This window comes from Alligator sinensis, unplaced genomic scaffold (genome assembly GCF_000455745.1).
Source record: "Alligator sinensis unplaced genomic scaffold, ASM45574v1 scaffold465_1, whole genome shotgun sequence".
NCBI lineage: Eukaryota > Metazoa > Chordata > Crocodylia > Alligatoridae > Alligator > Alligator sinensis.
Genome location: NW_005841979.1, coordinates 1,660,836 through 1,674,069, shown reverse-complemented (window position 1 = coordinate 1,674,069; position 13,234 = coordinate 1,660,836). Strand labels below are relative to the sequence as shown.

The 13,234-nt window shown below is 46.2% G+C and overlaps 1 protein-coding gene across 2 annotated transcripts in view; it reads left to right on the top strand.

Moving 5' to 3' along the window:
* Nucleotides 1-13,234, top strand: part of NAV3 (neuron navigator 3) — a 398,015-nt gene that overhangs the window by 240,477 nt on the left and 144,304 nt on the right. For both annotated transcript variants that reach the window (XM_006021115.3, XM_014518732.2), the window contains exon 12: nt 10,539-10,658. In XM_006021115.3, coding sequence (XP_006021177.1) covers nt 10,539-10,658 — 120 coding nt within the window. The remainder of the gene's footprint in view (nt 1-10,538; nt 10,659-13,234) is intronic.

Sequence of the window (13,234 nt, the reverse complement as noted above, 5' to 3'; positions counted from 1 at the left end):
TTTCCATGCCACCTTTTACCAGGTGCTAAGTACAATGGGCATGCATCCTGATAATTTTTAATGTTGTAACAATCCTATGGGCCAGAGGAAGTTGTCCTCAGTGAAAACCCATGGGTGGGGAGGGGCTGGACCAACATGAATCTGTCCAGAGATGGATTGAATTAGGGTGACCACCCGTCCATAGGTGATGCATAGGGGGTGCACATGCACCCCCTGAGAGTGCTGGTTCCCCCCCCTCCACTCCTGAGAGTGAACATGCTTGGCTTAGGTGATGGGCAGGGGGGCAGGCAGAGTGCTGGTGCCCCCCCTAAGAAGTGCTGCTGACACTTCCAGGCTCGGCATCCGACCTCTGGGGGACCCTTTCACCCCCCCACCACTGAGACCACTGCAGCTGCCCTTTCTCGGCCTGCCCTTGCCACCAATGTCAGTACGGCCACCTGCCGGTGTTCCCCACTTGTCACCACACGCCCCCACTGCCTCTGGGCAGTTGTCATACCACCCCAGCCTTGGGAGGCATGCGTCGCTTATGCACCTGTCCTTATTGGACAGAACAGTCCTGGAATGGGATCAAGTCCTGGTCTTGGGCTGCACAACTCCGGGACAGCATTTGTCTCAGTTTTGCAGCATTGTGCAGGAGGGATCCAGGTTTCCCCTTGCAGGCTGGCAGCATTCCAGCCTGCTAGGGCTGCTTGGGGTTGCTGGGAGTGGGACATGGGGTGCCATGTACATATGCACACCTGCACACATGCATGTGGCCAGGAAAGTGCTGGGCAGCCTGGAGAGCAGGTCCCTGCCAGTAAGTCTCTGGTGGGGACAGATCAAGGCCTCCATGGTGAACAAGGGAGTGGGGCTGGGGCTGGGCACACTGCCCAGCCTGGATGGTGCATCGGGTGCCAGGGCCATGGTGAGGAGTGGAACAGCCACAGGCAGCTCATCCAGGGGGCATGGGGGAGGGAGGCTCTCTGCTGCTGCATGCAATCCTGGGGGGCAGCATGGGGGGGCATGTGCCCCCCAGATTTGTGTGCATGGCAGGTGGATGCAGGCTGCCTGCTGTGGCCTTGGGGCTCCTCACCCTGCTGCCTTTCCCTTGGGAGCCCTACACCACCATAGCAATGCACCCCCTGCCCGCCCGGCAGCATGGAGTTGTTCCCCCACTGCTGCGGGCAAACAGGGGGCGTGCAGCCGGCACAGGGCTCCTGGAGGAAGGAAAGTAGGGCAGGGAGCCCAAGGCCACAGCACACACCCCACATCTGACCTGCTCAGCTCTGGTTCAGTCGTGCTGCCAGCAGCGGGGGAGTGGAAAGGCACGCATGTGTCCCACATTCCAGTTTGGAAGAAGTGATCACCTTAGATTGAATACAGTCCTGTTTTGTGCTGTGTCTAGAGATTGGTTGAATACCCCTGTGTTGTGCTATGTGTACTATGACTTAAGCTGTAGTGTGGTACTTGAGGCTAGGTACAGATGTTAAACTTATTGTACGGTAAGTGCACTACAGCCATAACTGAATAGATGGTCAGGGCAGATAGAGCACTGTAAAAGTGGTGTATCCTGCTCTAAGATAACCGTGGATGGATGTAGTATTAGACATCAGCACTTTATGTTAGAGTGCTATAATGAACATCTGTACCAGATCCCATCAAGCCTCACATACTGGCAACCTATGGAGCTTTGCAGCACCCCTGCCCACCTTCTCCCCCAGGCCCTAGCCTCAGCCAGAGATCATCTGATCTGCTGGAGCATTGGGCCAGCCCCACCCCTGGGTTGTCACTGCCAGGAGTCAGTGAGGCCTCTGACCCCTGGCCCACCCATGTGCTCCCTCCAGTTAGCACAGATTTGGCCACACAAAGGAAACTGCTTATTGCTGAATTTCTCTTATTGCATATTGTCATGGGAGCAGTTGAGCAAGTGCTGGTATTTTGCCTTTGCTCACAGTTAATCCGTTTTAAGAATTGAGTCATCTGCACTGATTTCTGGCAATGGGCAAGTTCCCTAATGGATGTGAGACTTTTGACATAAAATTGTGTTTAAATCCTGGCTATTTAACATGATTCAGAATGGCATCCAGATAAGTTTGGTGATGAAAATGCCTCCTAAATCCAGCCTCTATCAAGGTACTTAATAGTTCTGTAACACTGTCAAATTGTTTTGTGCTTTTAAAATGCTGTTTCAGAGTCCCTGGTATAGACAGGAACTGCAACTCCTATTACTATAAAAAGTATATTTGAACAGGTCCAAAATGTACAGCAGTATACCTTACATACTAATACCGGGGCGGGCAATTATTTTGGGTGGAGGGCCGCTTACTGAGTTTTGACATGCCATCAAGAGCTACAAGGGTAGCTCCATCCCATGGTTGCCACCTTGGAACCAGAAGTCCCACCCCTAACCTTTGCCACTGGAAGTCCCTCCCCTCCCCTTCCTCCCCCTGAGTACTCCGTTCAGCAAGGGTTTGTCATCTTGGAGCCAGAAAAATACCAAATTATATTCTAAAAATCAAACATCTACTAGAACATTCATTAATTTCTTTTCAAAAAAATTTTGTCCTGATTTACATATGTTTGTGTAGTGCATGTAGAGGTGATTGCACAATAGTTTAAAATGAAGTCTTACTCTTGTATATTGTGGGGCAGGGATATAGGTTTGTGGGTATGTGGGGTGTGGGGAAGGGTGTGGGGTTTGTGGAAGGTGGATAGGCATGGGGGCTATATGTGGGGTGAAGGAGAATGTGGGTGTGAGGATGGGTATGGGGTATATGGAGTTTGTGGGGGGTTATGAGTGTGTGGAGGGAGGGTGGCTGGGGAAGATTGTGGCATGTGTGGAGGGGGAGGTTTTGCCCACAGCATCACTATGGCAGGCAGAGCCCCCCCCCAGCACTCCTCCAAGCCCAGGCTCCATGCTCCTGCCACTCCTGGCCCTGGGGCACTGACACAGCCCCATGCTCCCACTTGTAGCCACTTCCCCCTCCATCTGCCACCACTGCCCTTCTGCTGCTTCCTCGTCCTTTCCCAGTACCGATCACTTGCTGCTCTGGCACCGTGTCCCAGTTGCACAGCTGAGACCACAGGACACAGCAGGAGCCATCACATGGAGCCAGCTGAGAATTGCAGAGGCCAAGCCGGCTTCTGCTGTGGCCTGTGGTCCTGGCTGGCACTGCAACCGGGAATCATGAGGTGCCAGAGCCACTGGTGGAGGGGTGGAGGGGACTGGTGGCAGCGGCAGGCAAATGGCTGTGGCAGGCTGGGGGGTGAGTGGGAGTCAGTGGGAGGGCAGAGCCTGACAGCTGGGCAGGTGCATGGGGCCACACTAGTGTCCCAGGGCAGTGCCAGTGGGGCCCAGTGTGGGGTGGCAGAAACATAGGGTGGGGCCTGGCAGGGGCTCTGGAGCTGGGCTGGGCTGGGCTGTGCCAGCAGGGAGAGGGGGAGCCAGCTTGGCTCCAGAGCCCCTGTCAGCTTGTGCCTTGCGCTCTTGCCACCCCCACTGGCCCTGGCCCTGGGACACTGGCACAGGTGCTGTGCTCCTGCCTGACTGTCACTGTACTCTCACACGCCAGCTCACTGCCCCTTCCCCACTGACTGCTGCAGCTTGCAGTGCTTTCCTGCCTGTGGGTGCTGCAGCTCCTTTCCAGCCCCTGGCTGGCCACTCCAGCACCACATGGTTCCCAGCTTCAGTCCTGGGACCACAGCAGCCAGCTCGGCACAATCCTGAGGACTGGGGCAATCGTCTGTGGTCCTCCCCACCTCTCCCCCCACCCTTCTTATCTGGATTTCCCTCCAGCAGAGGGAGGCAAGAACAGCCCCATGGTCCCAGGCCAGAACCCTCTGCTAGTCAGGGGCTTCCGGCTGGGGGTGGAAAGGGTGGGGCTGGGCAGGCCTTGCTTCTGCAGCTGCTGAATCCTGCCGGCGGGTTCCTCTGGGTCTTACTCCCCCTGGCTTCTGTCATCTTTGACAGGCAGCCAGGGGCAGATAAATAGTAATTTTCTAAGTTTTTTAGGGGCCCAGGGGGCCAGATAGAATGGCCTAGCATATTTTGCCTTCCCCATACTAATATGTAGCATCACTATTTCCCAACTTCTCTGGGGAAACTGAATATACATATATAATATAGAAGATGAGAAGTACTTGCACTGTCTATGCTCAATACATGATGTGGGACCAGAAACCCATGAGTCCGGCTCACAGACACAAAGTCCCAGAAGCCTTCAATGAATTTAATAGCCCATAAAGAAGTAGAGAGTGTTTCTCTGTTCCCATTTCTTGAAGTCAATTTCTAATAATTCTGGTCACTCAAGTAATGGTTTGGAACCACGTGCACTTGATAGAAAGCTATTTCAGAAAGTCTGTTACAGAATTTGAGGTAGGCTGCTTGGAGTTCGACAGATGTGTACATAGAGCAGCTGAATCCAGGAACTCTGTTTTCTTGTCAAGCTCCCTACATTTTTTGTTTTATTAGTTGCTTTTCCTGGCTATATGGATAATAATATTCAATGGTCTTGCTAGCCTTAGCGGAGCATTCTTTTCTTCGAGCCACTCAGAAGTTGCACAAAAGCCCTCTAGGACACAGTGCCTATGATGTTCTCCTTAGGACACACCTGAAATTCTTCAATGGGAGGAAAGGAAATTCTTTCTCCACCTTCCCAATCTGCTGCCTGCAAAAGAAGCAGTGATTTTATTTACCTTTCTGAGCCCAGTAGATCACTAATATGTTTTCAGAATTTAAGAAGCCATCAGATATACAGGGCCACCCTCCGAAAGCCCTAGTTAATGGAGGCAGTCAGGTTGTCCCATTTGCAGGCCCTAGAAAGGATGACTTGGGATCACGAGGTATTTGGTACTGTTTCAGTATTCCATCAGTTCTTTTTTAATTGTCTAATTACCTGGCATCTTAACGTTAGCAGCTGGTAGGAGGCATTATGTGTCTAAATGACAGGCAGTGGAGCCACTGCCTTCCATGCCAATACAATATATTGTTAACTAAGAAATTATGTGAAGATTTCCAAGACATTATTTGCCCTCAGGACAGTAACACTCCTGTTGTGTGTTTTCTGAAGTGGTCTAATAAATAGTGCAGTGAACTTTGGGGGGCGAGGGGTGTTTATTTGTTTGGGGGGGGGTTAAGTTTACCATGCAGTCCTTCAGTAACATGCAAGTTGTTGAAATATAGTAATATTTAAACCTGAAATTGGGCTTGTCATTTTTCAAGGATTTATGGCCTGATCCTGCACTCACTGAAGTAAGGGGTAATTTTCCCTTGATTTCAAATGGAGCAGGACTGGGTCTTTGTACTGAACTGATTAGTTTATAAGGTGTATATATAATCTCAAGCCAGTCTTTGTTTTGTTACCTAGCAATTAATTAGAGAAATAGCCTGACCTGAAGAAAACCCCATCTTCAGCTGGGTAATCATTAGGAGCACTTGCAAATAACCAACAGTTCTACAGTTTGATGAAGGGGGAGAGATGACAGAAAATTCAGGGGTGAATGAAGCCAACTAAGTCTTATCAGGTGAAGCTGCTGAACTCTATACAGCAGAGGGCTGCAGGTCAGAAGTGAGGCGCACCAGCAGGGCTGGGAGGAGTGCAGGGGGCTGCGGGTCTGGAGTGAGGGGCACTGGCAGGTGGGCAGGGCCTTTGGGTAGGGAGTGAGAGGCATCGGCCAGGGCTGGGAGAGGGGCAGGGGGCTGCAGATCAGGAATGAGGGACACAGGAGATGGGACAGGTGACTGTGAGTTGTGTGTGCAGGACACTGGTAGTGCCAGGGGGCTGCAGGTTGGGAGTGAGGGGTACCAGCAAGAGGTGGGGGGCAGGGGACTGCTGTTTGGGAGTGAGGGTGCTGGCAGGACTGGGGTCAGTGGGTCTGGAGGGAGGGGCAGAAGCAGGGCTGGGGGGTTGTGGCTTGTCAGTGAGGGGCAACAGAATGAGCAGGGGCAGGGAACTGGCATGTCACTGCCCCCTTACTATTATACCCCACCACCCACCCAGTGACAGGTGTCTTTTTTTTTGGACCTGGAAATATGGTAACCCTATTAAGAGCCAGGTATGTATGAAGGTGAAAATTAGGAAGCAAAATCTGGCCTGAAATAGTTTAATACTTTTAATACTATTCAGGGATGTATTTGGTAGGCGTTGTTCATCTGAGACAAAAATAAATGCAAAATTCTAGAACTCTTGGTTCAGAAATGATACATTTTATTAGACCAAATAAGAAATTGCAAAAAAACACAACCAAAAACCATTTTTTTCTGCAAGCTTTCTGGCTTTCACACCCTTCATTAGGCTCAGGGAAAATTAAAGATGGTAAGAAGTCTTTTTGTCTCAGACCAACACGGCAACTGTGGATTTTAAACTTCATTGCTGAACAACAAGAAAAAATTCTACACCTCCCTGCTTGCCTGAATTTTTTCTTGTTGTTCAGCAATGAAGTTTAAAATCCAAAATTGGCTAAAATTCAGTGTCTTCCATGTTTCAGGGATATATTTGGTTGCCGTGTTGGTCTGAGACAAAAAGAAATGCAGATCTGGTAATGCAGAAAAATTATTTTTTTTTGCAATTTCTTAGTTGGTGTAATAAATGATATTATCTCTGAACCAAGAGTTCTAGAATTTGCATTTCTTTGATAGTACTCTGCTTTCTTACTCTATCCAAAGACTTTTTGGGGGAATAAAATAAAAATAAAAGGAAACTATTTCTTGTTTTGAATATCTGTAGTCCATAATATCTACCGTTTCCATCTTGCATTCTCCAAAGTGATTTCATTTGAAGTAGTAAGTAGTTGCTTACTTCATAATTTGTCTATAAGGAGCAAATGTACCCTGCCTTCTGCCTGTCTTCAGACACACATGACTAAATACCTCTCTCAAAAGAATTTTGTGATGTCCTGATGAAAACAATATCTTGTTCAAACCATGTTTGTGTTTGCTTGAGATTTTGGTTAGATCTGAATGTTGAACCCACATTTCTGTGATTTTGCCTAATGCATTCAAAAATCACTTTGCTTAGAGAAGGGATAAATCATTAAATATGAAATTTCAATTTGATACATTAAGGTCTTGGATCTAAACTTGGCATATGGTTTTGGTTCTGACACTAAAATAATTCTGCTTATGTGATCTCTTCTTGTTTCTGTCTCATATCACCTTTATAATCTCCTTCCTTTAAAAATTTCATGCCTCTCTATACTACATCTGCTAATACTATTCATCCCAACTTTCTACCTTGCTCAGGTTTATAAACTACATATCTAGTTGTATTTATTTTTAAGTATCAAAATTAATTTGTAATAATGCAAAACAACCACTCGATAGTGTGGTCCCTTGTGCCTTCTCACTTGTGACATCTATATTTATATTAAAATGTCCTCAAAATGGAGTTTGTCCAGTGCTAGTAAAGGATGGGGAAAGAAAAAGTAAAAGTGAAAAAATTAAAATGAATGAAATTAGGAAAGTATTATTTGGAGTCGAAATTCATAACATGCAGTGTAGAATCCACTTCACTAATGTCCTCCATCTTATGAGGTGTAAAGTAAGTTTGGCCTTAAATATTTGCCATCGCTTTTCTTTTTTTACATACGCACACAAGCACACACACAGGCCCCAGGCAACAAGGGCATGCATAGAAACATGCATGTGTACACCCACCCACACACACATACACCCCATGCACCCATGACATGTACAGAAGCGTGCATGTACACACACACACACACACACACACACACACACACACACACACACACACGTACACCTGTGCAGAACCCAAGCATCCGTGGCATGCATGTACGTAAATAGAACGCAAGCGTCCAAGACGCCCATAACCCCTCAATACCCAGGCATCGGGAAATGCACACAGGCGCACATGCGTACACGGACACATGCGCACACACACAGACCCCAGGAACCTGATGCACACACACATACATTCAGCAGGCACAGGGTGTGTTAGGTGGTCATGCACAGGGTGGCTGGCTTGCGGCTATGAGGGTACAAGCCATGATGAACCACTGCCACATCACGTCCATGTGGATGGCCATGATGTCCCACAGCCTCCAGTGAGATGCACAGAGTGACCAGCAGGACCTGACACAGCTCCTGGGCCTCCTTGCTTGGGCATGCAGGCCAGGAAATGAATGCACATGCAAGTCACAACAGCAGGGAGTTGGGGTGTGGTGGCCCATGCCCAGCAGCTGATCAGGGTGCCTTGGCTGTTTGTCTCCATTCAGGAATCTATGGGCATATGCAGACGAAATAAGAGCACGAAGTGGAAGCGATGGGTTTTTAAAAACACTGCTTCAATTTAGGGCGAAGTAAACCCCTGTGCCATGTACAACTGTGTCTTACCTGCCTCTCCAGCAGCAGGGAGGGGTGGACGAGCTGCCAGAGGGCGACGCAGTCCCTGGGCTGCGGGGGCAGAGGTGGTTGGTGCTTCCCTTTGCAGCAGCAGCAGCCCCCACCAGGCGACACTTGCCCACAGACACCCAGCTCAGGCAGTCCCGGGGGGCACCGCAGCTATGGAGGGAAGGACCAGGTCCCTGCACAGCTCATGCAGGCAGGCAGGCTCCAGGGGAAAAGAAAAACAACAAAAAAGTTCAGGCTCACTGCTTTTTTTTTCCTTTGGTGTAGAGCCTGCCTTCCTGGACTGCTACCAGGCTGCCTGCACAGTCCCTGAGCCACACGGAGCCCAGTGCTTTGCTCCATGGCTGTAGAGCAGCAAACTAAAACTCCTTGGAGGTGTTGTAACTTGCTGCGCCCCAAAGTCATTTAAGGCACATTACACTGCCAAATGTGCTACAGCGGCTGGAATTAATGCGCAGTATGCTGCTGACATGTGCAAACACAACACCATTAAAGCAGTGCAAAAGCGTTTAACCTGCTTTAAATTGTCATGCACACGTGCCCCTCTTTTTGTCTACATGCCCTTTTGCAGTCCCCTGGGAGGTGTACAAGAGCCCCCCCACCACTTGCTGAGCTCAGCCCATGCAGGACAGAGCTTCCACTTCAGGCTTCTTGAACACCTGTGCTTAGCCTAAGAGTCTAGGTAGGATTATTAAAGTAACATTTTTATTTAAGTGGACCTGCATTTGAAGTGAAAGAAGGCTATAGGTTCATCAGTTTATGCCCATGGGAATCTGATATTAATGGTGATTTGTGTTGGGAAAGAACTCTAATGAGTCCTTTAACTGTTCTCATAGCACTGTGCCAGAACTGATTTCAGTGTGCATAAACCAGTGATTCTTAACCAGGGTGCCACAGCAGTGGAGTGCCACGTGATGGTAGCAGTGTTAAGTGTGCAAATGTGATTCTCAAGATAAGCCTGGAAATTTCAAATAGGACTTTATAATGTTAAAAAAATTCTGACCTGCTATGGATTTTCTGAGTTCTTTGCAATAGAAGAATTACCCTACTATTTTTCTGTAGTCAAAAAAAGATAATGAGTCAAAACAAAGAATTGGCATTTTCTGAGTCTATCAAGGGGTGCCTTGAGTCTAAAAAGGTTGGGAACCACCAGCCTAAGCCATTCAAACTAGAGGGATGTCTGCATTTATTCTGAATAAATTCAGTTATGCTGCCCATTCAGTCTTCCAGTGTGGTTCTAATGTTTATAATCACTAATTCTTCCAGTATTTTGCCAAAATTACTATTATATATTAGGATTATTTATTCTTTATTACCATAGGTATATACAGATTCTACAAAACACAAGCATACCATGCATTGAAGCCTCACACCACAGTTAAGATCAACAAGATGAGAAAAGAAGGCACATGGAAAATGAGACAATAAATTGATAATCTTTTAGAAAAACAGTGCAGAGGTCTTGGGGATTTTATAGGCTTGTGGTATTATTTAATTAAAAACATCAAAGATTAAAACCACTTTAATGATGATTGGGCTTTAGTCAAGTTTTACATAAATGTTCACTGCTTCCTACAATTCAGTCACTTTTAATGGGTGACTTACATTCTTGCTGTATTTTTATTTTTAAATTTAATTCATTGCACCACAAAGAATGCAGTATAAATCAGCCAAAAAAAAGATGATGACACTTCTGGTCAAACTGGAAAGGCCAGCCGTCTTTCAAGGCCTATGCAGGTATGGTTCTTGGCTTGTCTGACTATCTGACTGTGCCTGAGTAGAGATTGCAGGTTATCCTCTGCTCTCTTCTTTGGATGGACAGAAGGCCCTTCCCATCTTGGCCAGAGGCCTTGTTTTTTTAATTCAAGTACTATCATTCTTTAGCCATTATCTCAAAACTCAAGACAAATTTATGAATAGGCCTGTGAGCCCTTTATTGAACACAAAATTAGCAAAGCATTTTTCTGTACTAAACACAAAAAGTCAAATGATCCTAGAGAAATAGGAAGAGCTGCTCCACTCTAATCTTACTTTGCCTGGGACAATGAAAGGCCAAAGTACAGAAATACCATCTAATTTAGTATCCTCATTTTAAGTTTTGATTTAAGGTTTGATCTAAAGCTTAGCTTTAGTAAAAAATATGGTTGCCAGATGGCTGTTTCCTGGTAATTGATTGTACATTTATTTTCAGATACATGACAGATGGAGGACTCAACCTGTATACACGAAGTTTAAACCGAATACCAGACCTTGCTGCCTCTCGAGATGTCATCCAGAGAGGGGTGCATGATGTGACTGTGGATGCAGACAGGTACCTTGTTTTTCTTGATAGAACTACTGAAGCTTGCAGACAGGGTCTCTCTATCCTTCATATCTGTCAAAGCTAGTCATGAATGGTAGTGAATGAAGTCATGATTTGGGACCATTGGGATCCTGGCCCACAAAGGAGGCCTAATGCATCAATGAATGGGAAAAGCAATATTGTATCTGTGAAAAAGCATCTCTCTTGGGAAGGAGAAAGTGGAGGGGAATGTATTTGTTGAAGACATGGGGAAGAATATCAGAAAATCCAGATTTGTAATGCAATCTGAAGTAGGACCCGATTTTTATATAGCCTTGCATATGTGGGTAAAACAGATAACTCTTTACTTTAACAGGTGTTTTTTTTACTCTAACACAGAGAAGCTGAGGTAGAAGGAAGTGACTAGAGTTGGTGACAGGGATCTCAATTGTACTTGATGGCTATTATCCCACTCTTGAAACACCTCAAAGCCATATCACTTCAGAAAAAGCTCTTGGGCAGAATTCTGTTACCTTTAGGCACCTAAATAGCAGTTTTCCAGTTGCACAAGTGGTCTTTTTGGCCACACAGTTTGTGATTCTGTTACCCTCTATTACACATGCAGTGTGGACCTATAAGGGTACATGCATATATTGTGTATGCTCAGTAAGTTATTTACTGGCTGTATAGCTGCATGGCTATGTATACATGCCCACTGTATACAAAAAATCATAGACAGACAAAATCCCATGACTGGCAGGTGCTAGACACAGTAGTATGCCAATAGAAACTGTCACAAGAAGCAAGGGGGGGTTCCCACTTTTATATAGAAAATCATAGGGGTTAGAGTCACAAGCCAGTGGGTCAAAGGGAGGTAACAGGTAAAGAATCATCAACACTGTGGTAGCACATACTCAGCACCTTAATTCTACCCCCTCCCCACCTGTGGAGGTGTCCTCAAACAAGACTTTAGTCCCTAGAGTGATCAAACAGCAGCCCTCCAGCTACCCCCAAGTCTGAGTCCAGCTCTTTCAGTACACAGTTGTGGCTGACCAAGCCAGTGAAATCTCCAGCTCCACTTGGCACTCCTCTGTCTAGGGCTGACCAGGTTCCACATGCATGTTGCTGTCTTTACTCCTTATTCCAGCCTCAAACTTTCTCTTCCTTTTCTTTTTCCCCAAGCCCCTGGGTGTTTCTGGGAGTTGCAGTCCAAATTAACAGACATCACAGCTCTGCAGACTGCTTCCTGGTTCTACTTGCTGTTACACATTACATTCACGTTACAGCAGGGGGGCACTCCCATGCTTTATCCCTAATAGCTGGTTGGTTAAAGCACTGTCCTGAGAAGTCAGAGACCCATGTTCAAACTGTCTGTGTGTGAAGGGAGCCTGAAACTTGGGTCTCCTGCTTCCTGGGCAAGTACCATAACCACTCAGCTATCTGGGCTAAAACCCTTCTTATTTTTTTCCAGGACTTATTCCAGTGTACGTATATGTATGTTGCCATCTATCTGCCCAGCTAGCCTCTATACCTACTTGGCATACTCATCATGCACATGTATACTTAAACATCCACAGTGCACAGGTAATACAGTTGTAAACTGGGTGGAAGTGCTAAAAATGCTACTTATACAATTGGGAGAGTATCATTTCGGTTCATAAAGGCTAACAGTTCTATCATCAATGATCATTCCTGTCAGTTCTATATTTCTCCATCCATAGCCTTTGTGCTCATTAGAATGCAAAGACTGCAATTATAACCAGCTTCCATGCAGGTATATAATATAAAAGACATGCATTGCATCACCCTTTCTTTGTGTCTCTGTTCGAGGACCAGACACAATCTGTTCCTTGGTGCATAGCAGACGCCCACTTTTGTCAGGCTAGCTTGGCAGATGATCTTTTCTCTTTTTTCTTTAGTTAAAAAGTATATTTTTCAGACATGGACTCATGCCATCAAGCCTGAATCTAAATTTATAGCCCAACTTTTGCAGAGCTTAGAGCTGTTCAGATCTGGGGGTTTTGTTCAGCCCATTACAGAGATAAGGACCAGCTGTGAAGCTTGGCAGTGTTCAGATTCAGGGTTCTGATTTCTTTCCATCTTTTTTAAATCAAATTTCCTTTAAGGAAAACATAATAAAGTTTAATGAGGAGGAGGAAAGGTTCACAAAACGGCATTGATTTTGCAAGGCCAACAAATTAGTTAAGGTTCCTCACAGGCCCCTCCTTAGGATTTATTATTATTCATAATGTTGTAAATTGTCTGTGGAAAACATTAATGGTACATAATGCATAAAGCCTGCATTAATCAAATGGTGCATATAATGCATTAGAATACAAAAGGTGGTTTAGTTTAGCAGTATAGTTACTTTAAAAAACGCTTTTCCTTTGTTAGTAGATTAATATCAATAGCCTTATAAAAGGAATCTGTTTTAAAGAGCAGGTTGAACTAAGAGAGTTTGCTGCATTGGTACAAAATGGAAGGAAGAGAATTTCAAGTACAGAAGGAAGTACACAAGCAGGAGTGGGGGAAGAGTATACAGTTGGCATGTAGGAGAATAATTTGGATGGAGTTCAGACAGTAAGAGAGGGAGAAGGAAATGACAG